The following is a 13938-nucleotide window of genomic DNA, read 5'->3' on the forward strand; positions in this document are numbered from 1 at the left end:
ATTTAAAAATGTAAAAATAATTTTGTTTTTAAAAAAGCTTGGAAAATGTAAAAAAAAGTTTAAAAAAATACTTTTAATAAAATTATAAGAAAATATAGTGCCAAGGAGGCTATTAAAGATAGGAGAAAAACATACCACATTTTAAAATTGTTCCATGCTATAATTGTATTTCAATCCTTGTATTTTGTGCCCTATAACTCCCAATATAAACTAAAATCGGAGACATATGGTATACGCCATAAATCAGGACATATTTTATATGAATTACCTTCTGTTAGCTACACTAATTATGTACACCATATTATTGCCAAGGGTGTAAAAAAAATATATATTTTTTTGCATTTAAAAAAAAAAAAAATTTATATAAGCATATGTCACAGCAACGTAAAGCCCATTTTGTCCTTTAAAAAAATGGTATATAATATGTGTAGCTGTAACGCATGAGGAAGATGGAACTTATGGTTAAACAAACACATAGCAAAAATTGCAAAATTGCTCCTGTCCCTAGAAGCGAAAACATTTTCTGAAGCTGTGTCACTAAGGGGTTAATATTCATTATGTCTGGGAAAATCATGTTATTAATAAGGCTTCAAGGTATACACCACATATTTACCACTTACCTGAGTATCCAAAAGAAATACTTGAGATGGGACTTAGGTAGATTCCTTTCCCGTATGCTGCTCCATGCAGCTGTAGAGGCAAAACATACCATTGTCAGAGGCTGCTAAAAGAGTAGCATGGTAGCACATGTCTTACTCATGAATTGGCTTTCTTCATAGTCTCCTTGTTTGAAGGGAAAAACTCACCATTTATCTACACCAGGAGTAGGAAAACTCCGGCCCACCAGCTGTGGTGAAACTACAATTCCCATCATGTATCTGTGTCTGGGAGTCATGCCTGTGGCTTTCAGAGTCTTGCAATGCCTAATTGGATCAGTAGTTGCACCGCAGCTGGAGGGATGGAGTTTGCCTTTCCCTGGTCTACACCACTGAAATGGGGGGAAAAAAAGTACAAAAGTATAAAAATAAGTACAAAAACAAAGTTTCTGTGAGGCCTTCTGATGACCCAAAATAAGCAAAGCTTAAGACTTTATTGAAAAACATTAAACATTAATAGCGGCTCCAGTCTATTTATGCAGTAATTGCCTGCATAAGAGAGAGAAACTTACCTGCAATTTAGTGTAGGATGCATTTACTAGCCCATTTCTCAGAATAGAGTGCCAGTTCTCAATATGAGAGCCGCTGGTGGAAAAGATAGAGCTCCAGTTATCTTTCTAACACATATAGTAAATTGAATTGACATTTTTTCTACCTTTTATTAGTGTGTCAATCCCTCCCTCCTTACCATGACCCTTTCCCTAACACACACAAACATTACGGCTCCTTATCTATAACAACTTTATAGAAAAAAATGACATTAGAAAACACTTTAAATAGAAAGTTATTCATGGTAAATTTGGCTTTTTGACTGGAATTTCACTTTTACTTTCATCTTCCAAACCAGGGGTAGGGAACCTTTTTCCTGCCAAGGGCCATTTGGATATTTATAACATCATTTGCGGGCCATACCAAATTATTAACCTAAAAATTAGCATGCTATATTTGGTCAAACAGTTAAAGAACTCACCCCTAATGTGATGGCTGGAAATGCGTCTCTTCGGTGAGGCGTATGATGTTAGCTGGTATTGATGATGTTACCCACTTGAGACCCCGCAGAGACCACCTTTAGACCACACCCATGTGAGACCCCCCAGAGCCCAACTAAGACTCTGCAGAGCCCACCACAGAGCCCACCATAGACCCCGCAGAGCCCACTGGAAAAAACTAGAGAGCCCACCTGAGACCCCGCAGAGTCCAACTGAGACCCTGCAGAACCCACATTAGACCCCCACAGAGCCCACCATAGACCCCCACAATGCCCAACTTGAGACCCCACACAGCTCCCGGGACCCCACACAGCCCACCTGAAAATGACCCTGCAATAACATGCAGACTCCCCTCCACAGACAAATTTCTCTATGTCAGCCAGCAGATACAGCCTGTCAGCGCAGGCCGAGAAGCTCTGGTGCTGCATGCGGCGGGGAGGGGAATAGGAGCGGAGGAGATATCCATTTAAGTTACTTGTGTTCTTCTTTCTCAACCACATTTACTAAACACTCTCATTATCTCATTGCACGACACATATCTAACTATTTCAACCCCCTTCCCATCCAACCCATCCACTCTTGTCCCAATGCATGACCCGATTTATCTCTCACTGAAAGGCGAATGTGCTTCCGTAGAGTTTCTTGGCAGTTCGGAATCGCGCCTCCTTGGCTGGGGGGCTACTGAGCAGCAAAAACTGATGAGAGGTGTGCATGAACTTCAGCTGCTATGACGGGATTAAGGTAGAGAAAATGGATATGACAGAAAAAAAGATAGGATGGACAGGTGTACAAAAAAGGTGTTTAAAGAAGCAACAAAATCAAGATTATCCGATATAAAAGAATGAGGGAAACAGTAAAAGGGTAAGGCAGACACAAATGGCACAGGGAAACACAAATGAAAACACAGATTGGAAATGGATGAAAAAAAGGAAAAAAGGAGAAATCAGAAAAACAAGTGTAATAAATTGATGGAATATGAAACAAAATAGAGGAAGTAAAAGAAAGGAGAGAGATAAGGAAGAGAGAAAAATCTATGCAGCATATGATGTAAAACACGCTGTATCATATTATAAATACTGAAATGCTTTCACAATATATGTACATCTTCTTGCTACAGTAAGCATTTTTGTTATGTAACCTTTTACCAAGGAGTCTTTACACACATACTGTACATACAGTATATTTATTAGTTCACTTTAACAAATATCCTGTTTGTATTAATATTTCCTTTCCAAATTTCATGTGTTGCCTTTTATAACTCTTTTCTTCAAAAATAGCTTTATTTCTTTCCAATACCAAATACTACAGCTTACCAATGGCCTTTTATGTGTCCACATTTGTCACATACCATAGAGATCTTCAGTGAGCTCTAGGGACCTGGATACTGACATATGTCAAGAAAATCAATAGTAAGACTAAAGTCTAAGCTGACTTAATCTGCTGATCATCGGTACGCATATTTGATTAAGTTGGCTCCCTTGCCAACTTAATCAAATATTATTTTAGCTTACATTTCCATTAAATGGGAAGGATAGAAAATCTGGTCATTCTATGAATGCATCTACTTGTGTATATAGTAAAACAGCAAAACGTTTTCTTGACACACTCACAAGCTAGCCTGTAAAAAAAACTTGTCTCACACTAAGGTTAAAAATAGAGGTTTGGATACATGTGTTTTATATGTGTATATAGTCACCTTGTTACATCTCCTATTTCCAGCTTTCCACTTGGCACAAAATTGGAGGTTTTGCAGCTTTGGCAGCATGAGTTTAACACGTACAGGCCACTTAATACCTCCTTTATATTATAAATTCACATGCAATATCTGGTATACTTATTTAAGTGCGATTAATATGAGGAGATACTTACCCTGCTTAGAGGCAGCTTTACAATATGGGATCTGTTACTGGAAATGATCCTGCAATTAGAAACATACATGTATGTGGCAATTTAGGTAGGAACATTAATTCAAAATTACTCATAGCTTACTGAACAGTGTTATGTGCTATTTACAGTATGTTTATGCCAATGGTCATAGCTATCGCTATTTGTCTATCTAATGGAATGCCTGCTTATATAGAAATATGTCTCTACCATTATAATGACTGGCTGTGGTATATGTAACATATATAAAAATATAGTATATACTGCAGTACCATTGCAACAATGGGTGTGCCAGTGGGTCAAGGCGGTCCATTTGTTTTTTGATTTCCAAGTATGACCCCTAGAAAACAGTATCTCTTTATTAGCAATGAATTGATTAAGCCTTCAGACTTGTCCACATATGCCCCCCCTTCCCCGTTTACCTGGGTCATCTCTCGGATGGACATGACACTGTCTAAGGCTTTCTGGAGACGCTCATAGTTCTTCTTCTGCAATGGAGAAACATAAGAGCAAGATAACTCAGTGTGTATACATTTTATATATATCACGTTTTTTTATATAACACAGTGTCAGTCCCACAGCAGTGAAAGCCTATATTTCAGTAAATATGTACCAGCTATCTCCTGCTACCTCTCTATGGGCATTTATTAGCATTGAAACTGAATACATTTTTCCATGCAAACTTTATAAGTGATTTAAACCTTTTTGTGTAAAATATATTTTGTAGAATAGTTTCATTCTACAGAAATTCCCCTGCACTTGATAGCGTTATGTGATCATGTCACAACAGCTGCATTGTTTGTGGGATCTATTTGCCCTTCTTAGTAAACCCCCAAACTCTCAGATGTATGAAGTGATATTTAGGGCAAGCAAAGTGTACCAGAGTTAGAGGACAAATTGATTACTCTTTGGTAAACTAAGGTCACCTTAACTCTCAAGGGTATATGAAGAATTTCTAGGTCACAGACTCTGATACAAGTAACTGTAATTATTACTGTGCTGACATTCTATGACTCGTTTTAGCTACTTGCCAAGTGCCATCGTACTGCTCTAGCAGAGTGAAAGGTCAACATTTCTGAGGTCTGCTTTGGAGGTAAGCTTCTGTGGCTGTGTGTGCCATGTGCTAAGTTTACATTTGAGGTCATTAAAGATAACATTTTACACTCACCTCAAAGAGGAACCAGCCTGTCTACCCCATGTTACATCATTTTCATTAACCTTTATGTAACATTGTCATAGATTGAGTTGTCATTCCTTTTATTGGCAAACTGTCCAGAATTACAGAACGGAACTCTACACCTAGACTGAACTGATTGTTACATTTTTTATTTTGATTTTGACATGACTGTGGGAACTTTTTATGGAGTAATTAACAAGAAGTGATGCCACTAAATTGTAGCATAAAGAAATGGTAAAAATATCCCAAATCATTTGAAGATAATGGATTTTACCAAGTTTAGGATGACAAAATCTTTCCTAGCATCCAGAATTATCTTTTCCACAGAAATGTTGGAAAATAAGTATTTTCAAACTAGCACTATCTATCTATATTTTGCCAAATGATATATGTTCATAATAGGATATGGGAAAAACTAGTGCTGAAACTGAGCCACACAATTTTACAAAAATGTAGATTTAGATTGTATACTTTTAGATTGTAAGCCCCCACGGGCAGGCCCATCTTACCATCTTGTCTTGAATTCTATTGTAATGTCTTACTTTTATTGTAAAGCTCTGCGCAAACTGTTGGCGCTATATAAATCCTGTGCAATAAAACTATCTTTCACCAGCAGCTACATATTACATCTGGAAACCATTCCACGGTACTACAGCAGAGTCTTCCAGCTGATTAATTTCTCAGTAGTGATTGGTCCCTGGAAGGGCTGCAGCACCAATCACATACCTTTTTTAAGGTATAATACATATATCTCAGTGATGTATATAAAGGCGAGCTGTTATGGTTATGTTAGGGTATGGAAAAATCTCTAGGTTACCTTAGGGTTAAAGGCCAGTGTTTTAGGGTCATTAGGGTCCACTACTGAAGGGTATGGCTCAAATATAATACTTTTCCGTGGTGACTCTAGGGCTGCTCGACACATGGCAACCAGCAGACCCACAACCTGCAAATGACACAAAATCACTGTTTAGCACAGGGTTGCACAATGGCATTTACACATGCTAAGGTGACATCTCAAGAGTTACTACCTCAGCTCCTGTAGCAACTTCTTCAGCAGCCCCAGACATCACTCCCAGAGTGTAAAATGAGAAAACACAGAGCTCTCTAGTACACACTGCCGGCTGCATGAGACAAGATGGCGGTCATGGAGAATGAATAAAACGAAGAAACAACCATTAATAATAAAACCGATACTGAGAATTTATATCATATTACAGCAACACTGTCAAAAACTTACCTTGAGCATGGATGCATTCTGGAAGACATGCTGCTCATCACATACTACGCAATACTCATTTAAAGTGGGGAGACGCTGTTCTGCATACTTCATTATCTGAACATAAAAACACATTATTATGGTGCATAAAACAAAACAGAAAAAGGAAACAATTGAGAAGCAGAGGTATGTGGGGATGAAAACCCCAAACATTCAGGGAAAATAACAAATGTAAAATGTGTTTAGAAACCTCGGAATTGCTGGTAAATGTAAAATAGATGGACTAAAAAACATGCAGACAACTCACCTGGACCAAAAAGCCATATTCTAGAGTGGGAACTGTCTTACAGTGTCCACTGACCTGCACAGAGGAAGAATATGTACAGGCTTTACTGTATATGAAACGATGTATGTTTCCACAATTAAGGAACAGGAGGACAAAACAGTAACAGGGTTATTCAAAAAAGGGTGAAGAGTTTGGAGAATGGAGGAGAAGTGAACAATCTAGGACAACATAGCTGAACTGGAAAGTGAGCTGAATTGAAGACTTTTTCTAAATCAGCTATGTTGTCCTAAATTGTTCACTTCTCCTGCCTTCTCCAAGCGCTTCACCTTTTAGTGAATAACCCTGTCAGTAATAAATGAACCTGTTACTAAACATACCAGAGGCATCCAGACACCTGCACATACAGGAGCTTTATAATGTGCTGGAAACTAGTGACAACAATTATCCTTTACTAGTACAGTGCTTATTGCTTATAAAAGATACATGGCATTCTCATTCTCCACATATTACCTTCATCCACACCAGGGCTGTAGCTACCATGGGGCGAGTAAGGCACTCGCCTCAGGCGCAGCTGAGTGGAGGCAAAGCCAGGGCTGGCCTGGGTGCGCCCCCTCGCCCCTGTTGCCACGGTAAGCACAGGGTTCCATTGGCAAACGGGGAGCCAGGCGGCCAACACAGCCCTGGCTCAGGAGGGAGAAGAGAAGCGGCACAGGCTCCAGCTTCTCCTCGGGTCCCCCGCTGCTCTCCCCTACCTGCATGGGCAGAGGACTCTGTGTCCTCAATCTCTTTGTCTATTTCAAAAGGGAGATGTCAGGGGTCTGTTTAGAGCCCCCCAACAGTAACCCCCCTTGCCTCGGGCGCAAAGGGAGCCAGCTACGGCTCTGATCCACACAGATACATTCCACCATTGTATGAAGGGTACAAGTTCATTTTGAAGCCAAATTAAACTTAACTGTTAGAACCAGAGCTCTTCAATTAGCTGGGATTGTGAGCTTTGCTGATTGCAGATCATAGGTTATAGGTCTGACTCAGCAGAGGGTGTGTGGGACCTCTGCAGAGAGGCCAGTGCATCCGCACAAAGAACAAGGGTCCTTCGCTGCAGCATCGTAGTAAGGGACATGCTTTTCTACTAAGGGTGTGGTTGTTCTCTAAAGCAGCCTTTTTCAACTTTTTCATGGCACCTTTTAAAATTGTGCAGAATTTCAAGGCACCCCGGTATAAAATATAATTGTAAAAATATAGAGAATTACATATGGCTCCTCCAAAATCCATACCAGACCCTTATCTGAGATAGGGGTCTGATATGGATTTTAGGGGGGACCCCATGCAAAAAAATCAAAAGTAAATGCAAGTTCTTCCCTTCATATCAGAGCCCCTCCTTCACATTAAGAGCCCCCTTCACCTCAGTGCCCCCTTTTCACATCAGAGTTCCCTTTTACATCAGTAGTCCCCTCCTTTCACATCAGAGTCTCTTCTCTCACACTAGGAGCCAACTTTCACATCAGAGTCCTACCAACACATTAGGAGCCACAGCTGGGGCAGCATGGCAGAGAATGGGAGGCAGAGCAGGCCTGAATAGATGCGAACTTCCGTCCTTTTCAGAACGGATCCCACCCTCCCTAGATTGGCATCCTGTTTCCATTGTGCTAGCAGCAGGCCTGCTTGCACCATGAAAAGGCATGACACTGCCAACATTTTGAGGCACCCCTGAGGAAGCCAGAAGTCAACCCAGCATGCCACAGTATCCTGGTTGAAAAAAAGGCTGCTCTAAAGAAAGTAAAATGTTGCGCACCTTTTGTTTTCATGCACCTGGAATGCATTCACCTGATTTAAACTGATAGTTCAGTTGCGCTTGAAGTTTCTACAGCAAACTCAGAAATATACAAGAGTGAGGGCTGGGCTTATTTAATATATAGAAATGTATTACATCCACCACTTGACCTTTGTGTGATGCCCCCTTCTCAATGAACATTGTACTGTGCTGAGCAGGTGCCCATGTCTGTTTCTTTAGCTTGTTAATTGGTCTTGCTATTTGAAGCAACTCTTTTTCTTAGTACTTTGACACATACATTAGCTTTAGAATTATCTTCTGTCTCTAAAGTTAATATGACGATGCCAATTGCTTGCCACTCTGAGACTATTACTGATCTCTTCCAATTGCTGTATTTTTTACTTTTTAACTTGCTCTCACTTTACTCTGTAGTTACTCTTGACAGCTGCTGCTTCCATATATCAGCCTACTTCAGACTTTTTCAAATCTTATGTGTTCCCATCTTTAATGTTTGTCTTTCTTTAATCAATATATGAGCATTGTGTTTGCTGAATTTTGACTATACATCAAATGTCTAATTCTGTTTGTCTGTTCTTTCGCTTAATTGCATCTTATCTGTGCTATATATCACGCAGTTATATCATTTTACAGGGCTGTCTTGAATAAATAATTATAGGCTACTTTATAAGAGTTACTTCACTCTTTGTTCATTGCTTGGTTAAACACTGATGTGCTGTCTACACATTTTACAGGAGTTGTTCTATATTTTAATGATGGTATTACACATAGTTTTGTAGATTCACCCTTTAGTGGTTCCCTGTATGCCTAAGTAGTTCAATTAGGACCTTTTCTGACCAAAAGCTAGATTTAAAGAATAAAGCTAGGCATGCATGGTTTGGATTTCACCCAAAACCTGCAAAATCAGACAAACTTTGAGCCATGGGTGGCCCTATCAGAACCACCTAACTACCGTGTTTCCTCGAAAATAAGACACTGTCTTATATTTTTTTTGGCTCAAAAAAACACACTATGTCTTATTTTCGGGGTAGATCTTATTTTCGGGGGAAACAGGGTATAAAAGCCAATTTTAAAATCAAAGGAGCTGAGTGGAATATTTCCAGCTGAACAGTGACTACATCCTATCAGATGCTAGAGGCTCCCTAATTGCAATAGTTCAGTAGATGTAGGAATTGAAGAGCCAATTAAAATGGTCCAGATACAACTATATTCCATTAAGGTCAGGGGACATTCAAGTAGAGTATTCAACGTGTTTTGGGGGGTCAATCAGAGAAATCATGTACAGTATGTGGACTACAATCCCTCTAGCCTGAAAGTTGTATTCAGTTGTGATTGGGTACTTCAGGCTTGTTAGCAGCTGTTTTGGCAGCTGAATACAATAGCCAGCAGCGCCGATTCTTTCATGATTAGCGTAGATGGGGGAATCAAGTGAATCTACATGTGTATGGCTAATTTAAAGTGACACTAAATTCAGGAGTTAAATCTTAAAAATGCATTCAAAGGGGGCATGGGGTTTCTGGACCCCGTGCTTTACCACACTGCAGGCAACTTAGCTAGGATCGTCGATTGGTGTTGCCATCAGAAAATAAAGCTCAGGTTAATCTTGAACGATCTCTTTGTGCTTTTGATAGAATGTCTGCCTTGGGCGGGCAATGTTGACCATTCCATTGTTTAGAAATGTCCCTTGATTATTTCAACCCTACAGGCATTAGGCGGGGTGGCTCGCAGATGGTACATGGCTCGTTTTCCCTCCACTATGAAACCCATCATCGGACAGCCGTTATTCCTTTCCAGTCATGGAGACAAAATTTTCTCAGCCTGGATACGAGATAAGAAGTTTAAGGCACACCATTTTCTTTCGGTGGGAGGCTGGCAAACTCCGTCCCTGAACACATCAGGAGATAACCCCCAGGCCTAGACTTCCTGGGACACACTCAACTCTGACACTTCCTGTGGTCTTTACCTGACCATACATCCTTTCAACGTCCACTCACACCATTTGAACCATGGTGCTCTCGGGAAGTTCCACAGAAAATATCTCTTTTGTTGTCCTATCAGTTCATATTAGCCTCAAAAGAATTGCCCCCTTCTTCCTATATCCAGAAATGGGAACGAGACCTGGGGGTTGAGTTCTCCCCCCAACAAAGTGGTCATATTATTTACTTTTCACATTGTGCATCCATTTCTAATAAGTACCAAGAATCAAACTACAAAATGATGACTGGGTAGTATAGAACACCCTCCATCTTAGCTAGATTGTTCCCAGGAGTAGATGATAGATGGTGGCGCTGTGCTGAATCTCTAGGCACATTACTTCATATTTTCTGGGAGTGCCCTCGGCGCAGACATTTTTTAAATGAAGTTACCCGCGCAATTGGTGAGGTCACGAGCCTACAGCTTGGAGATGACCTTGTGGCATATTCATTGCACCTTTCACCTATTTACCCGCTTTAGGAAATCGCTGACCGTGCACCTTCTGAACGCAGCTAAAACCTGTGTCACTGGGCTTTGGAGGCAGACCTCACCCCCCCATCTTTCTCACTGGTTTTCACGAGTAAACTACATCACGTACATGGAAGATTTGACGACTTTACTTAACAGCAGGACAGCGGCCTTCAACAAGACATGGTTCTACTGGATAGAATTTAAGCTTTCTACAGCATACCCGGAAAACCCTCCTTGCTTATAATGGAAGGCCTGATGATGGCACCGTCTTACATTTGGAGTTATCCCAACCTCATGTTGGTCGCCTCTTTACCTCTTGGTTACCTTTCCCCCTGGGATTGCCCATTTTCTTCTCTCCCTTTCTTCCACTTTCACTTCTAATCACTATTCTGAAACCAGCCTTTCTTCTTTTATGCTGCTCCTCTCCTCTGCCTATTCCCCCTCTTGCTGACCCCTCTAGTTATTATAGAAACATCCTGCTAGAGACAGGGACACATTCTAGAGCACTGTGATACTTCTGTATCTTACACTTTCATTGAGGATGTCTTCTCAATTGGTGTGCGCTATGTTCTTTGTCTAGAATGTTGTGCTTGATTTCTTGTTTTACATGATAAGCTGTTATACCCATCATGGTTGTTATTTGTGGATCTAAATAAAGAATTTAAAAAAAAATACATTCAAGTACCTTAACTATTAACAAAAATGTACCTTATTTGTGTATCACTCGGCTGTAGATCCTCCAATCATCTCTGAATTGGTGCTGACACTGTCCTTCCTTCTGGAGGGTGGCTACTTTTGTTGTTTCCCATGGTCCCTGAGCCTTTAAACTGTGATGACTACAATCTCATGTTTGTATTGAGATTGTAGTCCATCACAGGAGCGAGCTTGTAGTGGTGGCTACTTTACAACACACAGACGGACCATAGAGAACAAAAGGAGTCATCCTTCAGAAGGAAGCACAGTGTCAGCATGAATTCACAGAGCATTTTAAAGGATCGACAGCTGAGTGGCACACAAACAAGGTACATTTTTTATAACACTTAGGGTACTTGAATGCTTTTTTACGATATAATGTCTGAGTTTAGTGTCACTTTAAGTTACATTCATCTGTACTGAGGAAGGAACAGTGAAGCTCAGTCACTCTACAGCAGTACTAAGCAGCCAGCACAGTCTTCATGTGCAATGAGTAAGTATGGCTTTTTCCACATGTAGAAACAGGTTATTTAACACGCTGACAAGTTTGCACCAAGTGCATATTTACATACACGTCTAGAAAAGTAAAAATAATATAATGTCCCGTCAAGCTACTTATTTGTTTGTTCTTCCCACCTGCACGTAGAAGGATGTGTAATTGAGTCTTACCTGTGTTGTGGTATGACTGCCATATAGCTCAGACTTAGGGTTCCTTAGAGTGCAGGACACTGATCTATTCATGAGACGGGCACCACGGAGGTCTGTTCCTGCAAGACCACTTCTGAGATCTGCCCCTGTGAGGCTACTCCGCACAGCAGAGTCCTGAACTCCTGGAAAACTGGGAGACCTGCAATACAGTGAATCAGGGGTGAGGTGTTCCTTAAAACACAATTATTATTAAATAAATCTGATATAAATGCTGAACTACAGAACATCTTAGAACATCTGATATTTATAACGCACCTACACAGGCCAATTCTGTTCAGTGACATTTCTTAAAGAAGAACTCTGAGCAGAATAAAACGTAACCCTTGCAGTGGGGCTACCCCTGCACTGCAAAGGTTAACTGCTCATTTTGGTCTAGGGAATAGAAAAAAGAAGAATAGTAGAAGGACTATAATGCTTGGTCCGGTGGCACTCAGCACTCATCTGTCTCCTCCTCTGCTCTTGTGGTACGTCCCTCAGCGTTCTCACGTCTAATGACGGTGAATGGACCTGCATTAGACCTGATGACGTCAGCGGGGCTTAGACCGCCAGAGCCTGGAAAAGAAGAGGCTGTGGGGGCCGGTCTAGCAGCTAGACAGAATCAAGAATCAGGTATAAGTAAATTTTCTGTATTTGTGCCCCTGGACCAAAATGAGCAGTTAATCCTTGCATTGTGGGGATAGCCCCACTGCAAGGGTTAACTTATGAAAATCCTGGAGTTCCTCTTTAAAGTATATAGCTAGCCACATGTTTACATGATGAAGGGACCCTATGCGGCCCCCGAAACTGTGTTTCCTTTGTGATACAATAGGCTTGCGTCAATTAAAGATGAGGTTATATCACAGTTGAAATGCCGGTGACTCTTTCCTCTATAGCTTGTAAGTGTAGCACCATCCAGTTGTCTCTGCTGTACCCACAAAAAGTTTGGTATCTACTGCTCAGGTGTGCAATGGGACATGTACAATGTACACAGCAAGGCAAACTACTCCTGTAATTCTTTCCTCCCTGTTTCCTTCTCCCTTTTCCAAGCTAGTAGATGGACTGTTGTTGGAGTTTCTGCTGCCCTTGTGAACTTGTACTGGACAGGAAGTTCAGGAAAGCCAAGCTGAGAGAGTGGGAGCTAGCTGTTTGGAAACATAACTGTAAGTGTTTGGGCAAAAATGTTAGGAAATACTTTGCCGGGCAATGTATATTAGTTTGATCTGGATTTATTATTAAAGAAATGGTGGAGAGTTTACTACTACTTTAAGCTGGTGTTCATCTAAATTTGAATTCCAGGCAAACAGGTGCAATACAAACTGTAACAAGAATAAATTTTACCTGCGAAAGGCTACTTATGTTTAGACATTGCTGGCATTTGCACAGCCCTGTGAGGCAGCACAACCAGGCTGGTGACATCACTTTTCTCTACAGTTTGTACTTTATAGGTGATTAACCGCTTGAAGACCAGGTGTTTAGACCCCCTTCCTGGCCAGGCCATTTTTCAGTATTCAGTGCTACGGTACTTTGACTGACGTTTATTCCGTCATGCAACGCTGTACTGAAAGGAATTTTATACCATTTTTTGGGGACACATAGAGCTTTCTTTTGGTGGAATTTAATCACCACTGCGGTTTTTATTTTTTACTATAATTAGGAAAAATTACTGAAAATTTTGAAAATAAAAGTTTTTTTTTAAACATTATGTTAGAAAACATTTATTATTACACAGTTTTTTGGTAAAATATAAAAGTCGGGGTCACGTCGGGTAAATAGACACCAAACATGTCAAGCTTTAAAATTGTGCGCACCCGCGAAATCGCAGAAAACTACCATACCCTAAATTGGCCATAGGTGACACTTTAAAAGCTTTTACCGCTCATCAGTTTAGTGTTATCAGTGATTGAGTGCCCTAGAATTATTGCTCTCACTGTGACGTTCGCGGCGATATGTAACATGTGCGGCCTAATGGGCGCAACCGTCTTTTTTGTACAACATGTTTGCATGGGTGGGGACTTTAAAACTTTTTTTGTTTTTTTGTTCTTTTTTATGTGTAACTTTAAAAAAAATTGGGGGGGGGGGCTTTAATTTTTTTTCCTTTTTTTTTTTCCACTAAATT

The 13938-nt window shown here is 40.5% G+C and overlaps 1 protein-coding gene across 2 annotated transcripts in view; it reads right to left on the bottom strand.

Annotated features, from left to right (window-relative positions):
- The window catches only part of PARP6 (poly(ADP-ribose) polymerase family member 6), a 49791-nt gene that overhangs the window by 12379 nt on the left and 23474 nt on the right, over positions 1–13938 (bottom strand). Inside the window, exons 9-19 of one of the 2 annotated variants that reach the window (XM_018552813.1) lie at positions 11805–11982; positions 6230–6283; positions 5944–6039; positions 5735–5827; positions 5524–5649; positions 3952–4017; positions 3802–3869; positions 3515–3563; positions 2258–2367; positions 1169–1241; positions 621–690 (exon numbers count right to left, since the gene is read on the bottom strand). In XM_018552813.1, the coding sequence (XP_018408315.1) occupies positions 621–690; positions 1169–1241; positions 2258–2367; positions 3515–3563; positions 3802–3869; positions 3952–4017; positions 5524–5649; positions 5735–5827; positions 5944–6039; positions 6230–6283; positions 11805–11982 (983 nt within the window). Of the gene's footprint in view, positions 1–620; positions 691–1168; positions 1242–2257; positions 2371–3514; positions 3564–3801; positions 3870–3951; positions 4018–5523; positions 5650–5734; positions 5828–5943; positions 6040–6229; positions 6284–11804; positions 11983–13938 lie in introns of both variants that reach the window. The other variant, XM_018552812.1, reaches the window with a different exon arrangement.

Source organism: Nanorana parkeri, unplaced genomic scaffold, assembly GCF_000935625.1.
Source record: "Nanorana parkeri isolate BGI_ZX_2015 unplaced genomic scaffold, ASM93562v1 scaffold97, whole genome shotgun sequence".
Classification (NCBI taxonomy): domain Eukaryota; kingdom Metazoa; phylum Chordata; class Amphibia; order Anura; family Dicroglossidae; genus Nanorana; species Nanorana parkeri.